The 12,638-nt window shown below is 40.0% G+C and overlaps 1 protein-coding gene across 3 annotated transcripts in view; it reads left to right on the forward strand.

Moving 5' to 3' along the window:
- Positions 1-12,638, forward strand: part of col4a6 (collagen, type IV, alpha 6) — a 131,795-nt gene that overhangs the window by 99,240 nt on the left and 19,917 nt on the right. For 2 of the 3 annotated variants that reach the window (XM_084713200.1, XM_084713202.1), the window contains exons 5-20: positions 1,401-1,535; positions 1,651-1,695; positions 1,842-1,964; positions 2,094-2,156; positions 2,980-3,015; positions 3,294-3,356; positions 3,723-3,758; positions 3,900-3,941; positions 7,883-7,975; positions 9,124-9,177; positions 9,311-9,373; positions 9,591-9,635; positions 9,983-10,036; positions 11,151-11,220; positions 11,336-11,443; positions 11,666-11,815. In XM_084713200.1, coding sequence (XP_084569326.1) covers positions 1,401-1,535; positions 1,651-1,695; positions 1,842-1,964; positions 2,094-2,156; positions 2,980-3,015; positions 3,294-3,356; positions 3,723-3,758; positions 3,900-3,941; positions 7,883-7,975; positions 9,124-9,177; positions 9,311-9,373; positions 9,591-9,635; positions 9,983-10,036; positions 11,151-11,220; positions 11,336-11,443; positions 11,666-11,815 — 1,180 coding nt within the window. Of the gene's footprint in view, positions 1-1,400; positions 1,536-1,650; positions 1,696-1,841; positions 1,965-2,093; positions 2,157-2,979; positions 3,016-3,293; positions 3,357-3,722; positions 3,759-3,899; positions 3,942-6,482; positions 6,573-7,882; positions 7,976-9,123; positions 9,178-9,310; positions 9,374-9,590; positions 9,636-9,982; positions 10,037-11,150; positions 11,221-11,335; positions 11,444-11,665; positions 11,816-12,638 lie in introns of all 3 variants that reach the window. The other variant, XM_084713201.1, reaches the window with a different exon arrangement.

Here is a 12,638-nt window from a genome sequence, read left to right on the forward strand (position 1 = left end):
TTTCTCATCAGTTTGAGATACTGAGTCATTATTTAAAAGATAATAACTCATTATTTAGGCAAGCTAGGTCATTATTTTGGATACTAACTTATAATTTTGAGGCACTAAGTCGTTATTTCAAGATTCATTTATTTAATTATGAATTCATTATTTCGAGACACTAATTATTTCGACCACTACATCATTATTTAGAAAACTATAATTTTGAGATACCAACTGATTTTGAGATTATTTCAAGTTACTACCTAATTATTTTGTAATACTAACTCATTATTTTGAGAAAGTTTATAATTTTAATGACTTACAGGATCTTTGTTTGATGAAATTGAAAAAAACGGCTTCCACATAAATCATGAAAACATTATCATAAGTTAAAGAAACTGTCTTGTCTTTGTGACCACAGCAGCAGTCTTTCCTCCAGACCACCGTCTGAGCCCACATGCCGCTGCATGCCCACATAAAGCACTTCACCATCCCTCAGAGATTTGGGATTGTGCGGCACACTCACGTGTTAACATCCCATCCATGAGAGGAAAAAAAAAAAAAATCCCACAGCTGGGTTTTCCGCCCGGACTTGTTCCCGTCTCATGTAAACACACCCATCAAATCCATAACACAAAGACAAAATGGCTTCCCCAGGAATTTGTTTGCAAGTGTTTCCCTGGTTCGAAAAAACTCCTTCATCGGTTTGATGATGGTGTGTAATGATGTTGATGAAAGGAGGGAAAGAATGACACCATGTTTACTCAGACTGCATCAGATAAGGATCATAATGGAACGGACACATACAGGTCACTTACTTAAGATTATCTTTACTGAGAGACTTTAAATCACTCACCAGTCTGGGCAGACTTCAGTCACAATAATAATGCATTCATCAGAAAAGTCATTTTATTTGTTATAGAAGTTTTCTCAGGCCACTTTTCATAAAGAGCAAGTCTAGATTGTGATCTGTATGATATTATTTAAAAAGATCCAATAGTTCCCACCAAGAACAAGCACTAAGATAACAGTGGGGAGGAAAAACTCAGACAGAAAAACCTCAAGCAGAACCAGACTTTCCACCGTGACAGGTTCGCTCTAATAACTTCACACTGAGTCTCTGAAAAGGTTTATGCCACTGGTGTAAAGTCATGAAAAAATGTGGGGTTTTAAAGGTTTTCAAAAATTCTGAATACCAGAGGTTCTTCAGCACACAGTTATAAATGTGCACACAATATGTTAGCGCAACTGATGCAGCAGTGTGTGAGATTAGCTGCGGACAACACACACACACGCACACACACAATCCATCGCATGAGGATCAGTAACTTCACACTGAATTGAGCTCACCTGAACAGATTGATCGGTCCTTCCTTCTTGGCTTTAAAAGTGACCGTGTCTCTCCTGTCTTCTCTCAGGGTCGTCCTGGGCCTCTCGGGGAAGTTGGTCAGAGCGGACCAGAGGGGCCGCGTGGGGGCCCGGGGCCTTCAGGGCCTAAAGGAGAGAAAGGCCACATAGGATTGAGAGGACCGGCTGGACTCAAAGGAGACAAAGTGGGTGTTAAAGATATACAAATATTCAACACCATCAACTGGATGTGTTTTCTTAATCAGGTGTTGCTATTTAAAGTGACTTTAAATGAACACTTTGGATTATTTACCTGTACAGGGACCTATGGGAGTGCCAGGGTTCCAAGGAAATGATGGAGTGCCTGTAAGTAAAACAAAAACACAAACGCACACAGTATGCATTCATTAACACTGGGGGGTGGGGGGGTGGAAATACTGTTAGAATGATAAATAAACCACCATCAGTGCTTGTCCTTGAAGTGCGCACCCTCCTGTCCTTTGTCTCTGCAGGGTCACCCTGGTCTGGAGGGAGGCAGAGGACCACCAGGACTGGACGGCTGTAACGGGACCAGAGGAGATCCTGGACCACCCGGCCCCGGGGGGATAGGAGGTCCTGGTACTCCTGGATACGCTGTGAGGACAAACTTCAGTTCCTCTTATACTCTGATATATTTTGGATGTTTTAATCCCATCATTTAGTGCATTTAAAGCTCGTCACTGCTCATGTTAGAAGGATGCTGATGAAGTCGTGTCCTCCAACAGGGGCCGACTGGGCCAAAAGGTCAGAAAGGAGAACCTATGTACATCTCGGATACTGGCATCACGGTAAGATCTCGCACGCGCTGCAAAAATACTAAAAAACTTAAATCAATACATATTTTTCCTCTGGCTTGTAGTGCAATTTATTCGTCTAGAGAGTTTTGTCTGCCTTTTCTCAAATACACTGGAATTAAATGGCACTTGATGTACATTTAAAAAGGTCAACAGCAGCGTCTCTTTCCAGAAATCATCAACATGATCCACAGATCTTGTTGTGAACAGTTTCATGTAGGAACTAATTTCTTTGTAGTAGTTTTTTTTAAAAAAACAGGAAAATATGTATTTTTGATTTGTAATTTTGTTGATTCAAAACAAATATATTTTTTAGTCCAGTAAATGTTCAATAACTTTAACAAAACAAAACAAATCAATACTATAATAATAATAATAATAGCATATGTAAACAAAACATGAAATAATGACATAATATTACCTATGGCAGTTAGAACCCTTACAAATTTTGAATATCCTGCACCTCATCTGGTACATAACATATTTAAGAATTGTTTTGGCTTTTTTTTTTTTTAATGTTTATTCATTTTTAAACAATGTTTATAGAAATGTCCTAACTCATTGTTTAAGTGTGACCAAGTTGATTTGGTGCAGCACGTATCAGCTCTGAGTCGGCCTGCAGAGTTTGATGGTGTTTGTCCAGCAGGTGGTGCTACAGTAACACTGACTGACAGTAACATGACAGCAGTCATTAGTCTGGTTCCTCTGTCAGCGTTACTGTTTGTCGTTCCACAATGTGGATAAAAAAAAAGTTTTCTCATGTTAAAAATTATTTACTGATTAATCTGTTTTTCTTTTTCCCTCTTTTTTTTTTTAGAGTATACCAGGTGTTCGAGGAGCGGACGGTCAGCCTGTAAGATTTCTTTTTTTTTTCTGCCTACTGTGCAACAGTTTTTTGATAAATTAACTTTAATAAAGTAACACAGTTTAGGACTGTAAAATGAACTTTAAATGCAAAATATATTGCATTTGTGATACAGTATGAATTTATCATTCACTGAATAAAGTACAGAAATAACATAAAAAACAAAAAATGATTGGTGATTGATAATATCTTTTGTAAGATAACTAAATTTTAGTTTTATGTTGCTTTCAGTTGTGTAAAATAACATGTTTTTTTTCTGTCTGCAGGGAATCAGAGGTCCTGATGGTCCACCTGGTTTTACTGGTCCAAGAGGTCCTGATGGATACCCTGTATGTAAACTAATCTGTTTCTCTTCCTCAGACTCTGTCTTAACATCATATTTACATATTTCTGTTTGATATTTTTAATTTTCTGAAGTGCAGTTTGTTATATGATTGATGATGTCTGTAACTTCTTAACAAACTTAGGATTATTTCACAACCTGCACACGGAAATATTCTGGAGTAAATTCATAAAAGTTTTAATTGATATCATAACAAGTATTTTAACTCAGTTTTTTTTTATTACATTTTAACATTAGAAGTCATTACAGACTTTAATCATTAATCCATCCATCAATCAATAATGTTGATGTTTTATTTCTCCTGAGTTTGTTGCTGCTGACTTGACTCTGATTCTGTCGTCTTTGTCTTCAGGGCCCACCTGGTCCTCCCGGTCCCCCAGGGCCAATGGTAAGTAAAATGTGATGTATTATTATCTTGTGTTATAAAGCAGCAAACAGTGGTTGTAACATGCAGGCTTTTGCCTCGGTTTTGTAATTTAAAAGTTCTTGTTACTCCAGTTGCGTTCTTGTTAACCCTTGTTGTTTTCAGGGGAGCCGTAGTGACGGATATCAAGGAGAAAGAGGAGACAAGGTACGCTTTGTTCACTGAAGACTCGTTTGTCTGTAGAGATAAAGTCACACACACACACTCATGAAGAGGGCTGTTGATGCTAGGAGTGAAAAGTAACATCTGCAGCATCACTTACACAAAAAGCAGCAGAAGAATCTTAATTTATCCAGTATTTGATCCACAGGTTGGTGTTAATTCCCACCTGCAAAGTGCAAAGTATTTTTATGGCAAATCAACTTTGTGTATGATTGAGAAAACTTTATCTGCATGACGTCAGTTTAAAATGGATTCAAATACCAGAGAAAGTGTAAAATCCACAGCAATAAACAGAGAAGATCCGTAAGGCAAGACACCACAGACGAATAGAGTGAAAATTAAATAACAGTTATTAAATCCCCAATTCTGATTGGTCAATTACAGCACTCTATGGTCTGTTATTTCAGTATAAGTCTCAAGTCTTTGTACTCAAGTCCCAAGTCAAGACAGTTTGATTTCAAGTCCTAAACAAGTCATAATGTATCAGTAAGCATTATTGTGAATATTAGCCTGGACTTACAGTCGACTTGCTCTTCACACTTGGGGGAAGGTAGCATTTTCAAAGTCAAAAGGCTCAAGTCCAAGTGAGGTTTGCAAGTCTTTTTTTGACATTTTGTCATCAAATTTGTGACTTGAGTTTGACTAGTCCACCTCTGGCCTGTAATATTAGCCCAAAAGTCTCATAAAGAACATTTTCTCTGTGAACAAAAGATGACGGGACTCTTCTGCATTAAATATTTTACTTTTGTAATAAAAATGCTGTGGTTTCTACACTTTCTCTCACTTTATTCACACAAGTATCAGCAGACTAGTGCATCATTACAGCAGGCGTAGTGTTTATGAGTGTGATGCATTTACATGTGTTTGTGAAATGAATTGGTTGGACATAATACTGTGCATGTTAAAATCTGACTGGTGGTGGTTTGACAACCTGCACTTCTTCCGTCCAGCACACATTAATTTACCCTCCGTCCATCCATCCATGGTTCCCTCCTTAACCCCACCCGTCCCTGCATCCCTCCCTCCCTCCCTCCCTCCTTCCCTCCATCCTCCTCCTCCTCTTCTCTCCACCCCCCAGATTGACACAACTACTGAACTGTTTGTTGCATCCGTTTCCTGTATGATAAAAAGATCACATGAACTTCTACTTGATTCAGTCTGGTTTGTTCTTTCAAATGATCTGTGCCGCCACTGAGACAAGTCACAAACTCACTGACATCTTTTCTGTCTGGATTCTGTGTTTTGTTTTGATTCATAATCAGATTCAAAATTGAAAGAGCTAATTTAAAAATGTAGTTCTGAGTTTCTGAGATTCAAAATCTAGTTCAGCTATAGTTTGTGAGTTGACCAGTGGCATCACACACTTGTTTCCCTTGCTGCTGAATGACAGTTCAGAGATTTTATTTGAGTTTTTCCTCTGAAATTGGAAAAAGAAGTAAATTTCATCCAGGTTATGCTTCATCTTGACCTGACTCTGAATGCTAAATTCTCCTTAAATCAAGAAAAATGCACTTACAGTAAAAGAAACTTTTATTAAAACTCATCAGATTTCTGAGCTGTCAGTCTGGAGGACGATCTGTGGACTGTAACTGGGTGCTGGAATCACTTGCTCCTACTTCCCACATTGCACTACATCTTCCCTTTAATCACATTTGTGGGCATCTGGTGGTGAACTCTGGGATTTGTACTTCATTTGCTCTTTTTGACTCCTCAACCCCCCCATCCATCCACCCACCCATCTCATTTTGAAGAATCACACAGAGAGTACTAACAGTCATCTTCCTCACACACTGCATGCATGTTATGCTCAACCAAACCCTCAAAACACTGAACTCAGACAGATTCAGGGTTGAACTGAATGTGGAAACTGCTGGATTTACTATTGAACCTGCTGAAATGCATTTCTGATAGTATGCAGTTCAAATTGCCATTTGTGTTTCTCTTTGAATTGTGGGAGAAACGTGTGCTCGAACTTCTTCAAATTAACAAGAAACTCAAGATAAAGTATCCCTGACCTTCTTTCCCTCCTCCTCTCTCATTTCACTTTTACCCTTCTTAATGATTTTCCTCTTTGCATTCATTTGCTCATATGCTTCTATCTATCTATCTATCTAGCTATCTAGCTATCTTGCTAGCTATCTTGCTAGCTAACTAGCTAACTGTCTCTCTCTCTTTAGCTGCCTATCTAGCTAACTATTTCTCTAGGTGCCTATCTAGATAGCTAACTAGCTCTCTGTAGTTGCCTATCTAGGTAACTATCGAGCTAACTATCTCTCTCTCCCTACCTGCCTATCTGGCTAGCTATCTTTCCCTCTAGCTGCTTCTGTAGCTAACTAACTATCTTTCTTTCTCTAGCTGCCTATCTAGCTAACTATCCAGCTAACTAACTATCTCTCTCCCTATCTGGCTAGCAATCTTTCTTGCTAGCTGCCTATTTAACTAACAGTCTCTCTTACTGCCCATCCAGCTAGCTGTCTAGCTAATCCTGATTGGCTAACGGTGTGTTGTGTGTATTTCGGACTCCAGGGCGACGTGGGTCTTCCCGGACCCAGTGGTACTCCCGGCGACGGGTTACTAACAAGCGAACAAATTCTCACTATCAACAAAGGAGAGAAGGTAACACAGCAAGGGAAGGAGCAGAAGATGTAGCGCCTTCACAACTCACTCACTCACTCACACACACACACCCACACACACACACACACACACACACACACACACACACAAACACACACACACACACACACGCGCGCGCGCGCGCATGGATGTGGTGGGGTTTCATTATAAAAGTGGTAAAAAAAAAAAGGTCAGTAAGGCAGCAGGCTGCTGGTTATTATAAACTCAAAGAGGAAGAGGAGCAGTGATTGCAGCAAACGTTACAGCCATGGAGGGGAGGATGTGTTTGGTGCAGAAAAGTGAGGAGTCGAAGGAGGAGGTGGTTTTGAAAGAGGTGGTGGAGAGGCTGGTCCAGTGGAGCATCAGTCCAGTCCAATCTTTTTCTTGCCACTTTCGTTTTTGTCATACGTTTTCCACAATCATAGCAGAAATTATGTTTTCAGTCCTCTGAAATTCATTTTAAATCTTATTCCAAAGATTTCCACATAGACTTAAACCATTTTTACACCAAAATTAGCAGCTAAACCCACTAAAAAACAGCCAGTAGACAAGTTTTTTCTGAGGTGTCACGTGAAAGCTGAGACTCTGCTTCTAAAACTGTTCAGCTCTCAGTACTTTTGTAGCTTCTGACTGAATCTCTGTGTTTTGAAGTTTAGTTTCTCCCCCGTGTTATTAATACAAAAATGTATTGTTATATCCATCTATGCTCTCTTTAACTATAACTATAGATATCTTTTAACTTAAGTGTCCTGCTACAGCTTAAGTCATACTAACATTTATGTTAAGAAGTTAGTGTAGCTGATCTTTTAATTTCTGTTAACTATTGAGCTTGACAGCCCATGGTTGAACCTGAAATGGCAGTTTGCCAACACAAGATCAAGTAACTTGGTGTTTCTGTTGCTTTCAACCAGGAGAGGGAGCAGTTTAGATTTCAAGATAAAATTTAGGCCACAACACGAAATCGAAGGCCTCAGAAATGTCAAGCATTTGGGAGACTGAGATAAGGAAATCAAAGAAGTCGCTACACAAATACTTAGACTAAAATCGAGATCCAATCAAAATCAAAATCTGATACTTTCTGCCTCCAGAGAATTCTTGGATACTATAGTAAGACCAGCCTCTCATCATCACGCCAACATGTCCTCACTCCTCTACTCACTCTGCACACAACAGCCCCTTCATCCACAGTCGGTCCCCCATAACTGCCGCCCCCCCTCCCCAAACTCTGCCGTTGTTTTTTCCGCTTTCTCCTCATCACCGTTACGGTGACCAGTGTAAACAGCTCTCTCTTCCTCGGTTATGGCATCCAGGGCGACGTGGGCTTGCCCGGCGACCCCGGCCAGCCAATGATCAATGGCGTTGTGGAGTTTGTGGGTTTTCCCAAAGGAGACAAAGGAATGCAGGTTTGTTGGAAAACACAACCCTTCTCGTAGTCGACACTTCTTGATGCCGATGACGAACACTGAGTCAAAGACGGATGTGCAGGCAGTGCCTACATGTACCACGATGCATTGCACATGAGTTCCTGATGCTGTGTGTCACCACCCTAACGTATACGTTATTGTCCAAAACAACAGTACTCATAGGATGCCCCTTGGCCACCCAAAGGCGGAGTCAAGAAATCCAAGCTGAAATAGCCTCTAGTGCTTCCTTATATCCAGTGACATACACATTGAAGAAATAAGGCTTCAGGGCAAAAAGCGCTTCTTTCTCGCAGAACTCTTTCTGTCAGAAAGTCCAGAAACCACTAACCAAGGTGTTAGAAAGCCCTTTCTGGCAGAAAGATTTGCACGCTAGCTCTCAACAACAGATTTTGCAGCAGGAGGGCTCAGCTTTTTCTGTCAGTGAGGAATTTATTAGCTCTACTGACTAGAACTGTACATTTACCATCCACATTGACTGGACATCCACATGAAAAGTGCAGAACACATAACCCGATGTGTGGTTTAAGAGTTTTTAAAACACTCACTGCTGCATCTCTAGTACCATGCAGTGTGACAAAAACATAGACGAAATGAGGAAAAATGGAGGAAATGTTTACGCTGAAATCACATGAAGTGAACAGGTTACTGACATCACTACCGTTCAGTTCAGTGCTGAGTGGAAAATCCCAATGTGAACATTAGAGGTGTAGCACTTTAGCCCATTGTCGCTAATCATCGAGATGAAAATAATCTGAATCATCCACCCTGGATTCCTCCGCGCTCCAAGCCCAACACTCTGCATCTTCTCTGGGGTTTGAACAGCGCTGTGGCTGGACTGGGACACAGCTCTCAAACTGGACCTTCAACCAGTTTACTTGCCCCAAAATCTGTTCCAACATCGACATGTTATTCCCATCAACCTTGAGTCCGATTGGAAAGAGTTAATTCTTACATTAGCAATGCAGTTTTTCTTTCTTTTGAGTGACATTTCACTGTTTATACAGACTTTCAAAGGTAAGAAACAATAAGAAAACCAGATACTATCTGTTCACTGGACACTCATGGACATTTTCATTGTTCCTACAGAACGATGGTTCACCTTTGTTTTCTCTCCGTCTTTCTCAAAGGGTGAACCTGGCCCAAAGGGAATCAGAGGATATCCCGGCAGTCCCGGCCGACCTGTAAGTATTTTCTTTCACAGAACCATCAATTGTCGAAGACATTTCTGTCCTTAAGAAAATGAGATCCTTTAATGAAACAGCAAAGAGAAATGAAACTCAATAAGAACCTTTGTTCTTGTTTACTTGTTTCCAGGGACCTTTCGGTTATCGTGGAGAATATGGAGAGAAAGGCATCCCTGGATACCCCGGCGCAAGAGTAAGAGCTACCAGTTGACTGTATTACAGTAATATAATAATAAGAAATGTGCCATTTTGTTGTTTGAATGCAGACTTCTGTTGTGTTGTGTTGCCGCTGTTCTTCTTCCATGGTGGAATTGTTTGTTTCCTGTCTTCCTCTGTGGTCAAATATGTCCTCTCACCTTTCTTTTTCCTCTTCCTCTGTGGCGTTTGTCGTCTTTGACTCCACCGAACAGGGTCCTCCTGGTTTCAACGGGCCTCCTGGCACTGTAGGACAACAGGTAAGGCTTTTGTAATACTGTTTCCACAAAATGATAAAAAAAAAAGTTACCTAGCAACAGAGGAATCAATATAAGCCAGTATACTGTAATATGGCCACAGAAAATACTAAATAATGATTGGCTTTCAGGTGTCAGTTCAAATCTTAAAAAGTGGAAACAATTCAAGTCAACAGTTTAATCATTGCACAAGGCATACTAAAGTGCTGGTTACCATGGAAACATTATTTACACTACTTGCTACCGAATTTATTATTGTCTGGTACTTTTTCTAGACTTTGCGGTGTGTAATTAGGTTAAAAAGCATAAACACTTCTCTGCTGTCAACAATAAATTGCTTTCTGATGCAGGGCTACAAAGGTAACCCAGGTTTCCCCGGGCAATCAGGATACACAGGACCCAAGGTAACATGAGTGGGTGTGCGTGCGTGCGTGCGTGCGTGCGTGCGTGCGTGTGCGCGCGCGTGTGTGTGTGTGTGTGTGTGTGTGTGTGCGCGCGCGTGCGTGCGTGCGTGCGTGTGTGTGTTTGCGTACACTTCCTGTGGACGTAGAGTTTCACACAGAGTAAAGAAGTCAAGAAGTAAGAGTGTTCTGGTGTCTCTGTTTCCACAGTACATTATCTCTCTTTTACTATGTATTATGATTGTTTTACTGAAGTATAATATGTTTTTTGCCATTTTTCCACTGTGAACACACTCAACTACATACTCAAAATCTGCTCAGAATGAACACAGCATATATACTATAATGCCTTTAATCGCAATTGCAATAAAACCACAATATGGCCAAGAGCAATATCAGTCTGAAAACCAAATCACTTTTTTTTTTAATAAGTGCATTTTGGCTGAATTAACAGGCTCTTGTTTTTCTCTTCTCATCAGTAAAACAATAGACAAAAATGCTTAATAAGATGTGTACTGCAAATATAAATCTTAATTCTGAAGAATTTCCTCCAAAGTCTTTTGATGCAAATAAAATTTCCTGCGACTCTCCTGTGGGTCCCGACCCAGTCTTTGGGAATGACTGCTGTAATGGATTTGGGACACAGTTTGTGTTGTAATACCCACCTGTCACCAGCAGATGGCACCAGTGTTTACTTGTTTTTATATAAGTAAATGACTCATTAATTTGTAAAGTGTGACATCTGTTTTAAGTAGTTTGTATTAATTAATCAACCTGTTTATTTACTCTCCTGTTTATCATTCAATTTATTAATTTATTAATGAATAACATTTGCAAATTAAAGCAGAAATATCACTTTATGTTACATTTTATGAATTCATTATTTCGTATATTTACTATGTTATTTTGGTGCATTTAATGGCATATTTATTTAATTACTTTTGACTTTGGCTCTTTGTAGATGGGACAAATACATTACCCAAAAACCCTCTAAGGTTGATTAGATTAGACATAAACAACTTATTCAAACCAACAACTTAATCAATTTGGACTTGGACAAGGTCAAGCCTTAACAGTTTTTCTTTCTTATGTAATATTTTGTCCCGTGTCTTAACAGGGAGACCAGGGAGACCCCGGACCTCCAGGACCTCCAGCTTACGTCAGTGGTTACGGCACTTCTGTTCAGGGTAACACCAGCACACGAAATCTAAACCAGTAGATTCATGGATCAGTCACAAGCTGACTGTGAGATATCATTTACTGGTTTCATGTGTTGACTGTCTCTTCTCTGATTGGCTGCAGGACCACCAGGTGACCCAGGTCTCAGTGGTCTGCCTGGTGCCCCTGGTGATCAGGGCTTTCCAGGGTTACCAGGACCACCAGGCCAACCAGGATTTGGTTATGGATCAGGTAGGAAACGCCAGCACACATATGGTATAGAGACTTAGACTGGGTTGGACAAATAAAGATTTGATCTAAGATCAGATCGATCAATATTTAATTGGATTTAAAAGATAATCCTTGTTGATGCAGCCCAGCTGTAATGGTTGGTGCATGATGGGTTTATTTTTATGGTAAAATCTCAGTTTAGTAAATCAACCAATCATCTCCTCTTTCCTGTCGCATATGCAGGTCGTGGCGGAAGCCCAGGTTTTCCCGGCACCACGGGCCCGAAGGGAGAGAAGGGTAACTCAGGCTCACCGGTCTATGGCTCTGAAGGAATCCCCGGATCCCCCGGACTCCCCGGACCCCCCGGCCCTCCTGGACCTCAGGGCCCTTCTAGTATGTTCATACAGAACCGACTGACAAAAGCTGTTTGGTTCTTCCCCCACAGGTGGTCATGATGAGCGCTGACATGGTTTATTCTAGAGATGAAAAGTTGGAGATCCATGAGGGTCTGCAGGGTCACTGCAGCCGATAAAAGGCTCCCAATAATAACCTGTTTTGAGTCTTAACTGTTGTTTATGTTTTCTGCTAGTTATTTGTCTTTGACAAAGCAACTTGAACTGGATTCTACGACGGTGTATTAGGGCCTTTGTAAGTCAAAAAGGGTTGAGGAATATCAGAGAATTTCCAGGATTAAAGTTGTAAATTTACAAGACAAAAATTTGGATATTCTCTGCGATCAAGGTGGTAAATTTATTTGAATTTACTACTTTAAGCTCAAAGAGTATCCATGTTTTTTCTCTAGCAAATGTATTACCTTATAATCACAGAAAATATTTGAGCATTTTGACTTAAATATCAGAGAATTTGAGACTTTTCATGATAATTTATGGCAGTGTTATCTTAGAGAATATTCAGAAGTTTTCCTCAGAAATTTAGCACTTTAATTGCAGTGAAAATTTAACTTGTTTTCTTGTTTGTCTTCATGCATTTACTGTTAAACCTCAGAGAATATCAGGGATTTTTCTTGCAAGTTTATGACTTTATAATCTCCAACAACATCCAAGGTTTTGTTCTCGCAAAATTCTGATTTTAATCTTGGAAATTCTTCTCCCAGCTCTGTAATTTAAAAATACATATATTTTCACTTACAATGACCCTGCTATGCCGTTGTAGGATTCCTTTTTTATCAAAGAAGCTAAATGAATTAATTTGTTTT

Source organism: Lutjanus erythropterus, chromosome 23, assembly GCF_056507025.1.
Source record: "Lutjanus erythropterus isolate fLutEry1 chromosome 23, fLutEry1.hap2, whole genome shotgun sequence".
NCBI lineage: Eukaryota > Metazoa > Chordata > Actinopteri > Lutjaniformes > Lutjanidae > Lutjanus > Lutjanus erythropterus.